This window comes from Orcinus orca, chromosome 5 (assembly GCF_937001465.1).
Source record: "Orcinus orca chromosome 5, mOrcOrc1.1, whole genome shotgun sequence".
NCBI lineage: Eukaryota > Metazoa > Chordata > Mammalia > Artiodactyla > Delphinidae > Orcinus > Orcinus orca.
The window spans coordinates 14,851,739-14,872,403 of NC_064563.1; the positions used below are offsets into that span (position 1 = coordinate 14,851,739).

The following is a 20,665-nucleotide window of genomic DNA, read 5'->3' on the forward strand; positions in this document are numbered from 1 at the left end:
ATACAGGTAAGAAAATGGAAGTAACTGACTTGGGTAAGACCTTACAGCTGATAAATAATAGAGCTGGGATTCGAACATAGATGGTCCTTAGCCACACTGTCCCTGCCTCTCACTGCTAGAAGCATGTTCACTATAGAATTATTATCACGCCCGCTCTTCCCCGAGTATTGTCATCATTGACTTAGATGTTTAGACCTCTGGAATCAGTCTTGATTCCTCCCTTTATCTCATACCCTACATCCTGTCCATCAGCAAATTTAATAGGCTATTTTTTAAATACAGCTCATTTCCAACCACTTCTCCTCTTCTCCATGGTTAACACCTGCTCCAAACTATCATATCTCTCCCTTGGACAAACGTAGTCTCTGTACACTGTCTGGCACAACAACAAACAGTGTTATCTCTTAAAATGCCATTCACTTCCCTACTCCAAGAATTCCATTGCCCTCCACGTTTGGAATAAAATCTAGAAGCCCCCAGGATCTCTACTGTGGCCTGTAAGTCCCTACACAACCTGGCCCCTAGCTGCCTCCCCACATCATTTCCTCTCACACATACCTTTCAACCCCACTGTTTTCTATCCATCCTGCTTCCCTGCTATTCCTTAAATAGGCCAGCAAACCTGTGTCATTGTGTCATGGCCTCTGCTCATCCTTCTTTAGAACACTCTTTCCCTGTAACCAGATGGCTCACTCCGTTACTGGCTCAATTTCCTGTGCAAATGTTGATACCTCAGAGAAGCCTTCCCTAACCATAATTTTTAAACTGGTGCCCTCAGCATTCTCCACCCTCTTCCCTGCTTAATTCTTCTTCAAATCACTCACCACTCCCTGACAACAGATTATACGTTCATTGTTTATTTTCTATTCTGTTCACTTGCACAAAAGCACAAAAGTAACCATGTGTTACTCCCTGCCATTCTCTCAGCCCATGGAAGGCACAGTGCCTTGCACATAGTAGGAACTCAGTAAGTGTTTGCTAAATGAACCACTTACATGTGCACCATTAGTGGGCTGGTAGGTGAATCATGGCTCACCCATGGAATAAACTCACCTATGGGTCTCTTGCCAGCAAATTACTGTGGAAAATACTTATGAGGATTGGAAAAAGTGGTTGGGCAAATTTCAAGGCAGGAGGTAGGGAGTGGGCAAGAAAGGGATCAAGTAAGCAAAGGGATGGAGAGAGTTGTGTGTGGGCTCAAGTGGTTCCCACAGCCATGGGTGTACTGGTTTCTCAGAAAGGGGCAGGGTTAGAATCATGAACATCAGTGGGAGAGGATTCATGATGCAACCAAAGGATCCCAAACTTGGAAGTCTGAGGATTTTAGAGCGCAGGTACCACATATATTGACTATATGACCTTGGAAATGTTATTATGACATCTCTGAATCTCAGGTTCTCATCTGCAGATTGGCAGTAAAAATAATAGTACTGACTTTCATAAGTTGTGAGGAAGCTATGAAAAGAATTGTGGAAGGGCTATGCAGATACAAGTTGCTCTTATTTATTCCTTTTCTTCTTCTTATCTAGTCGTGGTAGCATTTATGCATTATTCTTAAAACGGTGTCTAGAACCAGAAGAGAGACTTCAACTTTTATCGTCCATGGCTTAACTGGATGGCAAAGATTCGACACTCTTCTTATTGTCCTGAGACCACCATGCATGGAAGGCCACATGAAGATGCTCTAGTCGGAAGTCCCAGCCTGACATGAGAGTGAAGGACCTTCAGATGATTTGAACCCCAGCCTCAAATCCTGCCAGCCCTCTAGTCTTCCCAGCTGAGGCCCTGGACCCTCTGAATCAGGGGTAAGCCAGACCCACTGTGCCCTGTCTGAGGTCACAGAGTACATGAGATTAATAAAATGGTTGTTTTAAGCTGCTAAATTTTAGGGTGATTGTTATGCAATGGTAGTAACTGGAGCTGGAAAAGCAAATCTTCAAGACGGACAGGCTTACATAGGCTATCCTACCAAAAATCCCAGTTCCTCAGAAGTTGTTCTGAAAAGGTTGGAATTCAAAGGGGGTGTTTAAAAGGTAACAAATTTTCTTGCTTCCACACACAGTTCCCAAACTGTAATCTTTTAACAAGAAGAACTAGTCTTCACACTCAAGAAGAAAACATCTAAGACTGAATTCTCAGATGGGAAGAGGTTCTTGAAATATCAAGTATTTGAAAACAGACTAGCCAAGATAGGCAGTTGAACTTTCCTGAGCTTGAATCAAGATAAAATATTTAATTAGCCTGTAAACTGACCCCAAGAACATCTGGAGTTTCCAGAAGGAAGAATTTTCTTGTCACTTCTCTTAAGACTGCCAAACAGTGCTGGCTGATGTTGGTACAGAAGCAAAGATGGAAAAGCAAGGTTATCAGCACGGCCTCGCTAATTCCCATCCACAGATTAGAGAACATGGACAAGTGAAGTGAAATTGCTCCAAGCCTATTCGTCTTCTTCAAAATGCAGGGAGTGCAGGGGAGGAAGAGGCTTGGATAATTCCCTACCAGGAGAGCCAAAACAGATCAATCAAAGTAGCTAGTCAGAGGCTTGGGGGAAACTTAGAGACCTGCCAAAATTTTTGACTGAAAGTTCTCTTATTTTAACACAGCAAATGGAACCAAGAATACTTGGGTTGGGCAGCAGACCAAAAGCTTGTTGCTGGCATTAAACAAACCTCATGAAGGTATTACCTGATAACATCTTCTGCATACAGGGTCCTAGATAATGTGCTAACCACATTAGTTTTGCACACATTATATCTTTTAAGCATAACATTTAATGTCTATTAAGCACTCACTATGCCCCAGGTACTCTGTTAAGGAATTCTTAGGTATCGTCTCATTTTATCCTTATAGTAAATCCATGGAGCAGGTTTCATTGATACCTCCATATAGCAGATGGAGAGAACGCAGGGCCAGGGAAGGTGAGGCTTCTGTGTAAGGTCATAGATGACCCAAGTGGTCCAATTCCAGAGTCTATAGAAACAGCATGCTCACTATCCTGCCAGCCAATCATTCAATCCTAACAACAACCGTTTAGAAAGGAGGTGGTGTGAGAGGCTTGGAGGGGTTAGGAGGCTTTCCAAGGTCACACCATTGATGTGTGGTGCACCTCATGACTGTCCTAACCACTCTACCTGAGCTGAATCATTTAATCTCATAATCATCCCCATATGAAAGGTACCAATATGATACCCATCTTATAGATGAGGAAACTGAGGCACAGAAAGGGCTGCGTAATTTGCCTATTAGCACAGCTAATAATGACTGGGTTAGGACTTAAATCTGGGCAGTCTGGCTCCACAGTCTGAGATCTGAACCACTCTGCCATGCACCATCATGAACCACTAGGAGGTCAGGCTGAAACCATATAAACTGGGGTTGAGGTGGATGTTTTAAGTATTACCCCCCAAACAAATTTAATTTCTATTAAAAATAAATGCAATCAGTTTTAAATGAATTCTTGCCTTTTCTAAGGAGGAAAAACATGTTCATTTTAAAGACTAGTGGCATTGTGGGTGTTACTTTACCTCCATGGGCACTGGAGACATGAAGATCTGAGTTCAAGTTCCAATACCGCTTCTTACTAGTCTTGTGAGCTTTGACATGTACATTTCCTATGTGAGTGTCAGTTTTCTCACCTATAAAATGGATAATCACAGTTCCTATCTGCTAACACTGTCATGAGAATTCTATGAATATGCATGTAAAAACTCAGCACACGGCACACAGCACTCAGGGACTGGGATGCATTATTCTCAGAGACGGGCAGTGATGGAGTCAGACAGACTGGGTTCAATTTGTCACAGCTCCTTCACTTACGACTGACTTGTGTGATCCTTGAGCAAGTTGCTTAATTCTTCTGTGCCTCTTTATAAAATATCTACATAGGACAATTTTTAGGGCTGTTTTGATAATTACATATGATAACACATGTAAAGTGCTTAAGGAGTGCCTGATACACTGCATGCCTACTCTCAATATATTTAAGGTATCATTATTAATAAACCACAACTACACTTAATAAAAAAAGATAAAATTGATTGAAATTACAAAGGAAAGGTAATTTTAAGATGATTATTATCAATAGTGACTAGAAAAACATTAAAAAGCGGGACCCAGGAAAGGTGTTGAAAATATCTCCTTTGAAATGTTGCAGGTGGATTGAGCTAGAGGCAGAGGGCTCTAAATCATAGATGCCTCCTCACGTTCTTTCTCTGGCCTGTATTCCGTCTTCCAAACACTCAACATGGGACTCAAGACACATTACAAAAACCCATGGCAACCACTGTTGAGTCTGAGTGTCCAGCGTGTGCCTTGCCAGTTCTTCAAGCTAAGGAGGCAGTGAAGCCCACATCACAGTGAAGCTCCTCTTTGTAGGAGGCCTGACATTATCCTTCCAGCTGATAAATCATCTTCCAGGCCCCCAAGAGAATAAGCAGTGAAAACAGGATTTCAGTTCAAATTGTTTCTTTTTCTCATTTGTAGCCCCAAATTTCCTATCTTGTGTGATTCTGCTCTCAGACATTATAACATTGACAACTTGGAGATTTCAATGATAAGAAAGCTACTTAGTCACATATTACACAATCCAGTAATCTTCCCTTTCATCCAAGTGCATCATTTTTGGAGTGAGCATCATAGCACCACAGTCTCTGGTCACAGGGAAGTAAATTCCAGCAGCAGGAAGGAAACATTTTCTGGTTCTAATATTTCATTTTGTTTTCTTTTCTATTCAGTGCTCAGGATAAGATTTCTAATATCACCAAAATCAACTTCCTTTTTTCTTTAAGAATAGAAATTATTCTCATTAGGACAAGTTAAGGGGGAGGTGGAAAGCAACATCAAAGTTTTCCCAAATGGGAGTTTGATGTGAAACCACAGTGGAAACTTTGTGAACAACTGAAGAAAACTGTTGTTTTTTTATCATCCATCATGCTTGGTGTTAGCCACTCAAACACTGCCAATCAACAAAGTGTGAACAGAAAATCTTTTGAGAAAGGAGCTTGTTTGTGATATCCAGAGGGAATGCTTTAATTGACTTAATTTTTCAGCTCTTGTCTGAGTCCACAACTGAGAGGTTAGCTATGTTTCAGAGGCCCAGCCCAGGGACTGCAGGAGCGTGGTCTGAACTCAAACACCTCCAGGGGCCATTGGAGCCATCCCAGTGAGTGAAGGAGGCTGCCTAGGAGTGAGCACAAGGACACCCTTGGATTCTGGGTAGGGGCAGCTGCTGACCATCACTGTACAAGAACTAAAGGCTCCATGTTGCCAGATTTCCTGGCAAAAGAAAAAATCTGGAGTTTTATGAAAAATCCCCTGATCTTTAAGTTTTGTCAACCAGTACAAAACTTGTTTAAACACATGAAGGCCAGATAAACTATATCTGGAAATTAGATAGAGGCCTTTAGCTTTAAATTCATGACCTCTGGTAAAATAGAGATAATATGGGTTTTAGAATCAACCAGATTCCAGCTTTACTATTGACTAGTTGTATGACCTGGTGATTTATTAATTCTGCCCAAGCCTCAGTTTCCTTACCTGGTTAATAAAGTCTGCATTGCAGGGTAATTGTGAGGATTAGAAGGAAAATATGTAAAATGACAAATACATAGCTGGTATCAACAATTAGAGATGGCTACTTTATTTTGTTATCACCTAAATGTTCATATTGTCTGACTCATTTTCATAAAATTCTAGCATTTTGGAGCAATAGGAAATTGAAAATCTCAGGTATAGGTGAAACTGCTATTTTGGACTCTATCCTCCTGGCTCCATACACAAAAGGATGCTGCCTCACTATTTACCCAAGCATGTTCCAAGAAACGTGTTCCACAGAACTCCTCCATGAGCCCTCTAGCCAACAAAGAATTGCTGAAAAAAGTTCATAGCCCACTTATTTGGGAGTGGGCAAGGTCACCACCATGGACCCATATTTCTCCTGTGTACTGCCAGTAGGGATGCTGGATCAGATGGTATCCAGACACTACATCTGTGTAGATGGGGAGTGGGGAGAGAAGATGGGGAATAGTGGAGGGATGGAGGAATGATTGATTTTTAGTTCCACCCCATATATAGGTAGCCAAGGCACACTTGAAATGGTCTATCCACCACACATTGAAGGAAAGGAAAAGGTTTAAGTTAGAACGTTGTTTTGAGCCCCCTTTCTCAAGTTCACATGACCATCTACGGCTCCAGGCCTCTGGCTCTGAGATGGGCTGCATTCTACTAAACTCTGAGGTCTTTGAGGACACAAAAGATGTCTTTTACATAGTACTCAGTACGTGCTAGGGTTAATTTCAATGTCTGTACCACCTTTTTACAGGGCTATTATGAGAAGTAAATGAAATAATTTAAGTAGATGGGCTTTGTGAATGTAAAGTATTATATGGATACATTATTATTATAAACAATAATAATCTTCCATTAACATCCACTGATAATTAATGTGTTAGATATAACCACACTAATTATTACTAACAATTATTATTACCAACAATCCACCAAAGCATGTGATTCATCATAACATGTTTTCATCTGGAATTGATCCAAAGGTAATTCATCCTGAGAATTACTTAGAGCTTCCTATGGAGGAACTCAATAACTATGTATTAAGATTAAATGGAAAACTGGAATTAAAGGTGATTGGCAACATCCTAGTAGTGTGGGCAATCATTTGGCTTTTTCCAATGAGAACAATTACTCTGCCGTCTACAAGATCTCTGCCAAGGGCCACAGTATCAGGAGTGTAGCTCTGCTTCATGGAGAGCATCCAGGTGCCCAGGGAACTGAATAAAAGGCTCCAGTTCATAAGGACTCTTGCCTTGTGAATCCCTGAGAAGTGTTAATTTATTCCACTTGCATATGAAGTTTAGTGCCTGGGAGTTAGTGAATATCAGCACTCACTAGAAGCCAGGGGGAAATATTTCCATCCTTCACTGGAAGACAAAATGTGTTTTAAATTATCAGCACACTGAACTGTACCACATACTGTCACCATTAAATGGCCAGGAGCAGGTACAGGGGGATTTTAAAAATGGGTATGAATTAAATTAGGGAAATTAAATGATAGGTCTGAAACTCTCTACTGGGAATGCATTTCCAAGCTCCAAGTTTTCCTTTCCTTCCTTTTTGACAGTTACAATCATGGTCATTAAAGATTTACCAGAAGGTTTACCATCTCATCTTTATACTCTGAGAGGAAACAAAAAGCATCCTCTCCATCTCCTCAGCCCTCAAACATACACTCCAAACCCTGCTGGTCTGCAAAGAGCAACAATCTGTTCTACATTTCAGAACAATTGATTCCCAGTATTTCAGAGACACAGATTTATCCTCATCAACTCCTTTTTTGAAGTACAGTTGATTTACAATATTAGATTAGTTTCAGGGTTATAGCAAAGGGATTGAGTATTTTGATAGGTTATACTCCATTTAAAGTTACTAAAAAATAATAACTACAACTCCCTGTGCTGTACATATACCCTTAATGGATAAAAAGGATGTGGTGTATATATATACAAAGAAATACTACCCTACCATAAAGAAACAATGAAATTCTGCCATTTACAATAACATGGATGGACCTAGAGAGAATTATGCTTAGTGAAATAAGTCAGAGAAAGACAAATACTGTATGTTATCACTTACTGTATGTTACTCCACTTACACATGGAGTCTAAAAAATAAAACAAAGGAATGTATATAGCAAAACAAAAACAGACTCACAGATACAGAGAACAAGCTAGTGGTTACCAGTGGGGAGATGGAAGCAGGGAGGGGAAACATCAGGGAAAGGGATTAAGAGACACAAACTACTATGTATTCTTACTGACTCTTAATATCATTAACAGCACAGAAGGTCAGATTGTAGGTCCTTTTGAGTCTAACTTTCAGCCTTACATTTTTATGATACACTTTAGGAATCAACTGTTCTCTTCCACTGCAAACAGGCTACAGCCCATTTAAAAAGCAAGCAGTGCCCCTGCATATGAGCTGGGCATCAGAAGGTAGTTATAATTATTGCAGTAGTAACCTGAGCTGTAAACTAGGGCATAACAGGGGCATAATGCTATTACAAAAAGCACAGAGGGACCTTCAACATGGCAGAAGTAAGACATGGAGATCAACTTCCCCCTCAAAACTACATCAGAAATACATCTACATATGGAACAACTCCTACAGAACACATAGTGAATGCTGGCAGAAGACCTCAGACTTCCCAAAAGGGCTGTGCTGGAACTTCTCTGCTGGACTCCTGGACTTCCACAAAGATTGCTTTGGCAGGGACCTTCAAGATGGTGGAGGAGTAAGATGTGGAGATCACCTTCCTTCCCACAAATACATCAAAAATACATATAAAGGTGGAACAACTCCTACAGAACACCTACTGAACGCTACCAGAAGGCCTCAGACTTCCCAAAAGAGGCTTGGTGCTCCGGCCGGGTGTCAGGCCTGAGCCTCTGAGATGGGAGAGTTGAGTTCAGGACATTGGTCCATGAGAGACCCCCTGGCCCCACGTAATATCAAACAGCGAGAGTTCTCACAGAGATCTCCATTTCAACACTAAGACCTAGCTCCACTCAACAACCAGCAAGTACAGTGCTGGACACCCTTTGCCAACAACTACCAAGACAGGAACACAAGCCCACCCATTAGCAGAGAGGCTGCCTAAAATCATAATAAGTTCACAGACACCCCAAAACACACCACCGAACGCGATCCTGCCCACCAGAAAGACAAGATCCAGTTTCAACCACCAGAACACAGGCACCAGTCCCCTCCACCAGGAAGCCTACAAACACACTAAACCAACCTTAGCCACTCAGGGCAGACCAAAAACAATGGGAATTATGAACCTGCAGCCTGCAAAAAGGAGATTAAACAAAATGAGGAGACAGAGAAATACACAGCAGATGAAGGAGCAAGGTAAAAACACACCAGACCAAACAAATGAAGAGGAAATTCAGAGTAATCATAGTAAAGATGATCCAAAATCTTGGAAACAGAATGGAGAAAATACAAGATATGTTTAACAAGGACCTAGAAGAACTAAAGAGCAAACAAGCAATGATGAACAATACAATAAATAAAATTAAAAATTCCCTAGAAGGAGTCAATAGCAGAATAACTGAGGCAGAAGAACGGCTAAGTGACCTGGAAGACAAAATAGTAGAAATGACTACCACAGAGCAGAATAAAGAAAAAAGAATGAAAAGAATTGAGGACAGTCTCAGAGACCTCTGGGACAACATTAAACATACCAACATTCGAATTATAAGGGTCCCAGAAGAAGAAGAGAAAAAAAAAAGGGACTGAGAAAATATTTGAAGGGATTATAGTTGAAAACTTCCCTAACATGGGAAAGGAAATAGCCACCCAAGTCCAGGAAGTACAGAGTCCCATACAGGATAAATCCAAAGAAACACGCCAACACACATGTTAAAAAACTATCAAAAATTAAATAAAAAGGAAAAATATTAAAAGCAGCAAGGGAAAAGCAACAAATAACATACAAGGGAATACCTATAAGGTTAATAGCTGATCTTTCAGCAGAAACTCTGCACACCAGAAGGGAGTCGCAGGACATATTTAAAGTGATGAAAAGGAAAAACCTACAACCAAGATTACTCTACCCAGCAAGAATCTCATTCAGATTCGATGGAGAAATTAAAAACTTTACAGAAAAGCAAAAGTTAAGAGAATTCAGCACCAACAAACCAGCTCTACAACAAATGCTAAAGGAACTTCTCTAGGCAGGAAACTCAAGAGAAGGAAAAGACATACAATAACAAACCCAAAACAATTAAGAATATGGTAATAGGAACATACATATCAATAACTACCTTAAATGTAAAGGGATTAAATGGTCCAACCAAAAGACATAGACTGGTTGAATGGATACTAAAACAAGACCCATATATATGCTGTGTACAAGAGATCCACTTCAGACCTAGGGACACATAGAGACTGAAAGTGAGGGGATGGAAAAAGATATTCCATGCAAATGGAAACCAAAAGAAAGCTGGAGTAGCAATTCTCATCAGACAAAATAGACTTTAAAATAAAGACCATTACAACAGACAAAGAAGGACACTACTTAATGATCAATGGATAAATCCAAGAAGAAAATATAATAATTGTAAATATTTATGCACCCAACATAGGACTACCTCAATACATAAGGCAAAAGCTAACGACCATAATAGGGGAAATCGACAGTAACACAATAACAGTAGGGGACTTTAACACCTAGCTTTCACCAATGAACAGATCATCCAAAATGAAAATAAACAAGGAAACACAAGCTTTAAATGATACATTAAACATGATGGACTTAATTGGTATTTATAGGACATTCCATCCAAAAACAACAGAATACAGATTCTTCTCAAGTGCTCATGGAACATTCTCCAGGAGGGATCATATCTTCGGTCACAAATCAAGGCTTGGTAAATTTAAGAAAATTGAAATCATATCAAGTATCTTTTCTGATCACAATGCTATCAGACTAGATATCAATTATGGGAAAAAATCTGTAAAAAATACAAACACATGGAGGCTATAAACTACACTACTTAATAGCCAACCAAGAGATCACTGAAGAAATCAAAGAGGAAACCAAAAATTACCTAGAAACAAATGATAATGAAAACACGATGACCCAAAACCTATGGGATGCAGCAAAGCAGTTCTATAAGGGAAGTTTATAGCAATGAAATCCTACCTCAAGAAACAACAAATATCTTGAATAAACAGCCTAACTTTAAACCTAAGGCAATTAGAGAAAATTGAACAAAAAAACACCCCAACGTTAGCAGAAGCAAAGAAATCATAAAGATCAGATCAGAAATAAATGAAAAAGCAATGAAGGAAATGATAACAAAGATCAATAAAACTAAAAACTGGTTCTTTGAGAAGATAAACAAAACTGATAAACCATTAGCCAGACTCATCAAGAAAAAAAGGGAGAAGACTCAAACCAAAAGAATTAGAAATGAAAAAGGAGAAGTAACAACTGACACTGCAGAAATACAAAGAGATTACTACAAGCAACTATATGTCAATAAAATGGACAACCTGGAAGAAATGGACAAATTCTTAGAAAAGCACAACCTTCCAAGACTGTACCAGGGAGAAATAAAAAATATAAACAGACAAATTACAAGCAATGAAATTGAAACTGTGATTAAAAACCTTCCAATGAACAAAAGTCCAGGACCAGACGGCTTCACAGGCGAATTCTATCAAACATTTAGAGAAGAGCTAACACCTATCTTTCCCAAACTCTTCCAAAATATGGCAGAGGGAGGAACATACCCAAACTCATTCTATGAGGCCACCATCACCCTGATACCAAAACCAGACCAAAATGTCACAAGAAAAGCAAACTACAGGCCAATATCACTGATGAACATGGATGCAAAAATCCTCAACTAAATACTAGCAAACAGAATCCAACAGCACATTAAAGGGATCATACACCAGTATCAAGTGGGGCTTACCCCAGGAATGCAAGGATTCTTCAATATATGCAAATCAATCAATGTACTACACCATATTAACAACCTGAAGGATAAAAACCATATGATTACCTCAAATATGCAGAAAAAGATTTGACAAAATTCAACACCCATTTATGATAAAAACCCTCCAGAAAGTAGACACAGAGGGAACTTACCCCACATAATAAAGGTCAGCTATGACAAACCCACAGCCAGCATCATTCTCAATGGTGAAAAACTGAAACCATTTCCACTAAGATCAGGAACAAGACAAGCTTACCCACTCTCACCACTATTATTCAACATAGTTTTGGAAGTTTTAGCCACAGTAATCAGAGAAGGAAAAGAAATAAAAGGAATCTAAATTGGAAAAGAAGATGTAAAACTGCATCACTGCTTGCAGATGACATGATACAATGCATAGAGAATCCTAAAGATGCTACCAGAAAACTACTAGAGTTAACCAATGAATTTGGTAAAGTAGCAGGATAAAAAATTAATGCACAGAAATCTCTTGCATTCCTATACACTAATGATGAAAAATCTAAAGGAGAAATTAAGGGAACACTCCCATTTACCACTGCAACAAAAAGAATAAAATACCTACGAATAAACCTACCTAAGGAGACAAAAGACCTGTATGCAGAAAAGTATAAGACATTGATGAAAGAAATTAAAGAAGATACAAACAGATGGAGAGATATACCATGTTCATACGTTAGAAGAATCAACAATGTGCAAATGACTATACTATCCAGAGCAATCTACAGATTCAATGCAATCCCTATCAAACTACCAATAGCATTTTCTACAGACCTAGAACAAAAATGTTCACAATTTGTATGGAAACACAAAAGACCCCAAATAGCCAAAGCAATCTTAAGAAAGAAAAACAGAGCTGGAGGAATCAGGCTCCCTGACTTCAGAGTATACTACAAAGCTACAGTAATGAAGACAGTATGGTAATGGCACAAAAACAGAAATATAGATCAATGCAAGAGGATAGAAATCCCAGAAATAAACCCATGCACATATGGTCACCTTATCTTTGATGAAGGAGGGAAAAATATACAATGGAGAAAATGACAGCCTCTTCAATAAGTGGTGCTGGGAAAACTGACAGCTACATGTAAAAGAATGAAATTAGAACACTCCCTAACACCATACACAAAAATAAACTCAAAATGGATTAAAGACCTAAATGTAAGGCCACACACTGTAAAACTCATAGAGGAAAACACAGGCAGAACATTCTAGGACATAAATCACAGCAAGATCCTTTTTGACCCACCTCCTAGAGGAATGGAAATAAAAACAAAAATAAACAAATGGGACCTAATGAAACTTCAAAGCTTTTGCACAGCAAAAGAAACTATAAACAAGACGAAAAGACAACCCTCAGAATAGGAGAAAATATTTGCAAATGAAGCAACTGACAGAGGATTAATCTCCAAAATATACAAGCAGCTCATGAAGCTCAATATCAAAAAAACAAACAACCCAATCCAAAAATGGGCAGAAGACCTAAATAGACATTGCTCCAAAGAAGATATACAGATTGCCAACAAACACATGAAAGGATGCTTGGTATCACTAATCATTAGAGAAATGCAAATCAAAACTACAATGAGGTATCACTTCACACCAGTCAGATTGGCCATCATGAAAAAATCTACAAACAATAAATGCTGGAGACGGTGTGGAGAAAAGGGAACCCTCTTGCACTGTTGGTGGGAATGTAAATTGATACAGCGCCTATGGAGAACAGTATGGAGGTTCTTTAGAAAACTAAAAATAGAACTACATATGACCCAGTAATCCCACTACTGGGCATATACCCTGAGAAAACCATAATTCAAAAAGTGTCATGTACCACAATGTTCATTGCAGCTCTATTTACAATAGCCAGGACATGGAAGCAACCTAAGTGTCCATCGACAGATGAATGGATAAAGGAGAGGTGGCTTATATATACAATGGAATATTACTCAGCCGTAAAAGAAAATGAAATTGAGTTATTTGCAGTGAGGTGGATGGACCTAGAGACTGTCATACAGAGTGAAGATAATCAGAAAGAGTAAAACAAATACCGTATGCTAACACATGTATATGGAATCTAAAAAAAAAAAAAAAAACTTTCTGAAGAACCTAGGGCCAGGACAGGAATAAAGACTCCGACGTAGAGAATGGACTTGAGGACATGGGGTGGAGGAAGGGTAAGCTGGGACGAAGTGAGAGAGTAGCATTGACATATATACACTACCAAATGTATAGCTAGCTAGTGGGAAGCAGCTGCATAGCACAGGGAGATTAGCTCAATGCTTTGTGACCACTTACAGGGGTGGGATAGGGAAGGTGGGAGGGAGACGCAAGAGGGAGGGGATATGGGGACACAGGTATACATATAGCTGATTCACTTTGTTATACAGCAGAAGGTAACACACCATTGTAAAGCTATTATATGCCAATAAAGATGTTAAAAAAAAGATGAAACAGATAAAAACAAACAAACAGAAAAACAAACAACAAGAACAAAAACAAAATGCACAGGCCAGAAATCACAAGTAATAACAAAGAAATATCAATCTCTAGGTATGTCTTCCCCAAAAGAGGTTCAGCTATAAAAGCAACAGCCTATGGTAGTAATGTGTTAACAAACTCCCTTTCCTCTTTTCCCCACCCAGCCAAATTCTGTACCACCCATGGAGACTCCGAAATCACACCAGCTACTTATTTACCCTCTAATTAATTAAAATTCAATAATTAAACTTTTCCATTCCTTAGTTATACAGTCCACCTTTCAACTGCTCAGTGGCCACCTCTGGTTGTCGACTACCTACTGGCCAGCACAGGCAGAGAACATGCCCATCACTGTAGGGAGTTCTAGTGGACAGTGCTGATCTCCAGAGAGGCTCTTTTGCCAAACTTCAAAACTCTGAAAAAGAAGCTCACCTTGTTTTTCTCTCTCTCATCCTTACACCCCCAACAATCTCTTTATTATGCAAATAAGTTTAGCCTCTCAGGTTTTTGTTTTTTCTTCACTTAGTCATTTACCAGATTTCACATAACAAAGACACTCAGGAACTGACACAGCTGGCATGAATCCTCTTCTGCATTGCTTTCTCTGAATTCTGTAATTCTGCACATAGAAATCTCTCTGTAATTCCAGACATGTTCTAAGGGACAGATACAGGAAAATGTGCATCAGTTATGTCCCAGGGCAATGGCCATGTTTGCCAGCTTTCACTAAACATAGAAGGTAGTAGGTGTGTGGTTTAAATAGACTGTCAGGTGCTTCTCACTTTGAGCACAGGACCACGCACTGAACTTGCACCAAAAAGTAGGTGTTAGCACTAAATAAATATGCACCACTTCACGACTGAGTACATGATTCTCCCAGTTACTGTGAGTTGTCAGAAGGTCTATGTGCTTGTCAGTTACCTCTGTGCTTTCAAGTGTGTTCTGGACTCTTCCCTGGAACCTTGCCAACTGGCTTCCACCAGGGGTGTGGTCACTGGAAGGCATGGATGGGAGACCTGAGATGACAACCCCTTCCTCATCTCCCTTTCAGGCAACGTTTCCAGCATTACCTGCATCTCCTCTACCTTGCTGGCTACCATTAGATAGGCCCTCCTTCCACAGATCCAGCTTCTGCTCGATGGTCCAGCTGGTACTAACACCTTCTTTTGTCCCTCTCTCCCAGTGGTGTGCTGGTAAATGCTTAGCAACCGGTTCTCTTGGTGGGGAGAAAGTTCTGATTTGAAATGTTTGCCAATGTCTGTGGTGTAAATACTTATACCCAGGCTAGCAAAATTCCTGAAGATTTAACAATTGACTCTCTCAGGCCTCTACAAGCTAGCTTCAGTATATCACTGCTCTACCCTAAGTCAAGTAGCAGCTTCCCGTTGTTAATCTCTGGGTTTCCTCACAGTTCCTACTTAGTTTCTCAAGATTCCCAACTCCTTTGTTATTAGTTATTGAATAAAATCTTTTCTATTAGCTACCTGGTGTGGGCTCTGTTTTCCAAACTATATCCTAAATGTATAGTCTTAAGGTTAAAATTTATTAGAGAAGTGCTTCTCAAAGTTCCACAGTATAAATCAGTCATATCACTAAGGATGCTGGAAGTTCAGCTGACACTACTTTTAAAGAGTAAGACTTTCTAGATGAAGGAAGCAGTGAATCAGTTTACAATGTGGCACAAGCTTCTTATCTCATTGTGCACTGGTAACAAAATGTTTGCAGGCTGGTAGCTGTGGGCAAACACACTTTAAGTAACTCTGTAGAAAAGCACTTTGGAAAAGCAATTTGGCAAATGTATCAAAAGCCCCCAAAGTGTCCTATCCTTTGTTCCACTAGTTCCACTTTGACAGACTATCTCCTAGGAACTCATCCAAAAAGAAGGGAAAAGCCTTATGCTCAAAGATGTTTACTGCAGCATTATTTAAAATAGGGTAGTTTTATTTGTGTGTGTTTTTTTTGCGGTACACGGGCCTCTCACTGTTGTGGCCTCTCCTGTTGCGGAGCACGGGCTCCGGACACGTAGGCTTAGTGTCCATGGCTCACGGGCCCAGCCGCTCCATGGCATGTGAGATCTTTCTGGACCGGGACACGAACCCGTATCCCCTGCATCAGCAGGCAGACTCTCAACCACTGCACCACCAGGGAAGCCCAAAATAGGGTAGTTTTGAAAGCAACTTCAAAGTGAAAAAAATAGGAAAATGATCAAATAAATCTGCTTGATGGGATATTATGCAGTCTTAAAAATTATAATTATGAATATTATAACAATATGGAAAAAAACATATACTACTAAGTAATAAAATCAGGAAAGAAAATTTTATGTGCATGATACGTATCATGTAAGAATATGAATGCCAGAAGGAAAAGACTGAAAAGAAATATATACAAATAATAAATAAATTATGTAAGGGGGGGGGTCTCAGGAGATGAAGTCTTTTCCTCTAATTATCCAAGACGGTCCAATTACCCTAATGTAGATATTCCATTTAGTTTTGTTAAACAAAAAATAAAAGACAGTAAAGCCCACCAACAAAGTCATGGAGAATATTTAGAAGGGAAAAAAAAGACATTACACATTAAGATGTCTGTGAATGCTGTTTTATATTTATAATATAAGACCTGGATGAGCTGGAAGTTAAATGAAGATCCCCTATCTGCCATCTGTCACTCATCCCCTCATACGTGTTATGTTGCCTACTCACCTGAATTTCATCTGCTTACCAACTTCTATCAAACCACCCTTTCAGAGAAGTGGCTTTTATCACATATGTACAGGTAAGTAAACATGCTACCTGTGAGGTCTTCTGAGCCTTCTTCCTGCTGTGGAGTGAAGACGTTGGCCCCTAGAGGAGCACCTGTCAGCTCCTTGCAAACAGATGGAAGAAGGACTCAAGTCTATCCTCAGGGATCCAAACAAGGTATTTGTCTACATTTGATCTACTCAGTATGGATTCAAACCCCTCACCCAAATTCCACTGGGCATCTGGTTCCCTTAGAGACAATAACAACTGCTTCCTTGGCTGCACCCCCTGTCCCTCCCTCTCCTGCCTTCCACCTGAGACCAGATATTTACAAATATTGCTAACTTAGACCACGTACCAAGAACAAAAATTAAAAACAACAACAACACAACAACAAAACAACCCAAAACTTAAAAACAGTCCTCATCCAATTTGTTTCAACTTTTAAATAAACAAACAGAACCCAACTTCAGAATTCAACATGCAATATTGCCACACAAACCACCAAAGACCACACCAATGGCCACCATAAGTATAAAATAGCAATAAAGAGCTCAGGCCCTGGAGCTTGACTAGGAAATATTAGATTTTCCACTTACCTAATCTTTGTTTCCTCACCTGTCTGTTTCCCCATAGGATTGTTGTATGGACAAAATTAGCTATTTTACATAAAGCACTTAGAACAATAAAGTTTAGCTAACATTAAGTTTTCACTCCAAAAAATAAATGTGCGATGTGGCCCCTGTAAGGCAGTCCCTGTTGCCCATCCCCAGGGCCTACTATGTCTAAAATGAGCACACAAATTAAGGGTAAATGTCAAAATATCCACAGTATTAAAACATCACGATATGGATGTTGATGTCCATCGACAGATGAATAGATAAAGAAGATGTGGTACATATATACAATGGAATATTACTCAGCCATTAAAAATAATTAATTAATGCCATTTGCAGCAATATGGATGGACCTGGAGATTATTATACTAAGTGAAGTAAGTCAGACAGAGAAAGAGAAATATCACGTGATATCACTCATATGTGGAATCAAAAAAAATTATATAAGTGAACTTATTTACAAACAGAAACAGACTCACAGACTTAGAGAATAAACTTATGATTAGCACGGAAAAGGGTATGGGGGCAGGATAGACTGGTAGTTTGAGATTGATATGTACACACTGCTATATTTAAAACAGATAACCAACAAGGACCTACTGTATAGCACAGGGACCTCTGCTCAATATTCTGTAATAACATAAGTGGGAAAAGAATTTGGAAAAGAATAGATACATGTATATGTATAACTGAATCACTTTGCTGTGCATCTGAAACTATCACAACATTGTTAATCAATTATACTCCAATATAAAAATTTTTTAAATAAATAAAAATCATGATATAAACAGAAATGTGATCATATTCATTTCTAGAATTTTCCATCTCACCGAAATAAACGACCTGAAGACAGGAAATGCCAAAATATTTTCAAATCACTCCTCCCGCCATGCTTCTGTCCATTTCACTGGACATGCCTACCTCGAACCACTGCCCGTGGGACTGCATCTTGAGGATGACACAGGGGTCTGGTTTGGAGAGGGCATCTCTGTCGGAAATGCCTTTGCATGCCACACGCAGCTCAACTTTGGTCAGGCAGGGGCTGTTAAAGATTCCCAGTGTATTGGCAGCTGACTCATAAATGTTGCTCATCTTCTTCATTCTGTTTTAGGCAAGAAAAAGAGGAAAAAATAGATGCCAATCACCACAGTATTTTTCAAAGGAAAAAGCTTCCCAGTCACCCTTCAGGAAAATGTTCAACACACACTATCGAGTACTGAATATATTAATTATCTGGCTTTCCACAGCAGGGTCAGGGTTCCAGTGAAACAAACAAACAAACAAAACCAAAAGAAAAAACAACCAAAATACCCAATAGGTGCTAATGCACTTGGCTAAGAACACTATTTTCTTATATGATTTGCATACATTTGCATAGTAAAATTTTTAGTCTATGAAATAATATTAACGAATTAGTGCAGCAGACTGCAAACTGTAATCCAGTTCTATATTAAGTGCATGGCTTGTGTGAAATTTTACAGAGTTGTTGGTTAATCAGTTTAGTCACATTCCAAGTTGTTCAGATTCCTCCCAAATCCAGCTCTTCTTTTCCTTCTGTGTGATGGCACAGAGAAGGACATTGTCTGACCTGAAGAAACAGTCCAAATTTCCCTTCCCCAAACCCTGGCTCCATTTCTCAAGATGCCTTCAGCAAACCAAGTCCAAGAGAGACCCAGCATCTGATCTCCTGCCTCAAGTGCATTAGTCCATTCTCTCCTTTCCCTTCCCTGCTCCTGCTACCATGTCAGAAATGTGACTGTGACCATTTGAAGGAGAGCACAAAGCCTAAACCATGGAAACAGCAGCCACAAGTAAGTACTGCTGGCCTCCTTCCTGTCCTCACATGGTCACCTTTCAATGACACTTTGCATCACCAAGGCCCAGGGCTACAAGGAACCCCCAGAACCCTCCAACACTCTCCTTCTCAGAGGAGGGCTGGGCCTGTAAGGACATCGACAGAGCCTCTCAGGGGTGAAATCAATATCCTTCTCATGAAATTCTGTTTCCCTGTAGATTCCCTATGAGAAACGGCATTGGTGTCCCACAGTGGAATTTCTTCATCTATAAAATGAGGATAATCCATCCTTCTCCCTTCCCTTCTTCCACAAATATTCAGTGAGTCCCCTTGGTATCTGGCACCATGCTAGGTTTGCGTACACCATAACCTCTTAAACACACACACACACACACACACACACACACACACACACACACACACCAGCTGGTCTCTCCAAACTTAGCAGCTAGCTCCATGCCAAAGGCAACCTTTTCCAACCTGACAATGCCCCTCCCTCATGGCAGATGTCACTGGAATTTTCTCTCCCAATGCTCCATCACAAGGCTTTCTGCCCTCCCTCCCTTCCACATTCCAACTCTCTAGTTCCCTATTTATCTAGTTATTATGAACACATGTTTTTCCCTATATATGCTGAAAGGAAGTTGCACTGAATACCAGAAATTTATCTCCTAGAACAGAAGTGGACAAACTATGGCCTGTGTGCCCAATCTGGCTTGCCACCTGCTTTGATACATAAAGTTTTGTTGGAACACAGCCCTGGTCGTGCATTTACATATTGTGTGTGGTTGCCTTAATAGATTGCAGCCCAGAGTATTTGCAACAGAGGCTGCATGGCCTGCAAAGCCTGAAATACCTACTCTCTGGCCTCTTCAGAAAATGTTTCCCAGTCTCTGCTCTAAAATATCAGGTAAGGGGAGTTTGCAGTTGGAAGGAGTTGGGATTCTCTTTCAATATGTGCTGTGGGATTAGTCTGAGGGTGAGAGTTGCTCTATCCTCTATCATACTGAATATTAATAGGGATTTTGGGACATTTGTTTTTTTACATACAAGAAAATCCAAGCTGAGAGGGGATTGGAACCTTGCCCGTGTCACACAGTTATTCTAATGGAAGAGCTAATACTGAAATGCCAGTTTTCTATCTTTTAGCCCATGCTATTTTTTACCATATGTAAAACGTTGGCTGGAGAATTGTTTGAATCTACAAAGTAACAGCGGATATAACAATATCCTTGATTTATTTCAACCTCCATGCAGAATCATTCTTTCTATTTTTAAACAAATTTTATTCATATACAGAAAATGCACAAATCATAAGTGTACAGTTTAATAAATGATGGTTCCTCTATTTTTACCTATTGTGAGCAGACCAATCATTAGAGCAAAATAGAAGGCAGAGCATATGTGAACTTCAGTTTATAAAAAAGTGCACAGAGAAGGAATAGACTAGTAGGAGGATGGTTTTGTATCAGGCAGTGTTGGAAAAAATGT

General features: G+C 39.7%; 1 protein-coding gene across 2 annotated transcripts in view; it reads right to left on the reverse strand.

Annotated features, from left to right (window-relative positions):
- CPNE4 (copine 4) overlaps nt 1–20,665 on the reverse strand; it is a 577,135-nt gene that overhangs the window by 398,670 nt on the left and 157,800 nt on the right. For both annotated transcript variants that reach the window (XM_004283421.3, XM_033412228.2), the window contains exon 2: nt 18,301–18,481. In XM_004283421.3, the coding sequence (XP_004283469.1) occupies nt 18,301–18,481 (181 nt within the window). The remainder of the gene's footprint in view (nt 1–18,300; nt 18,482–20,665) is intronic.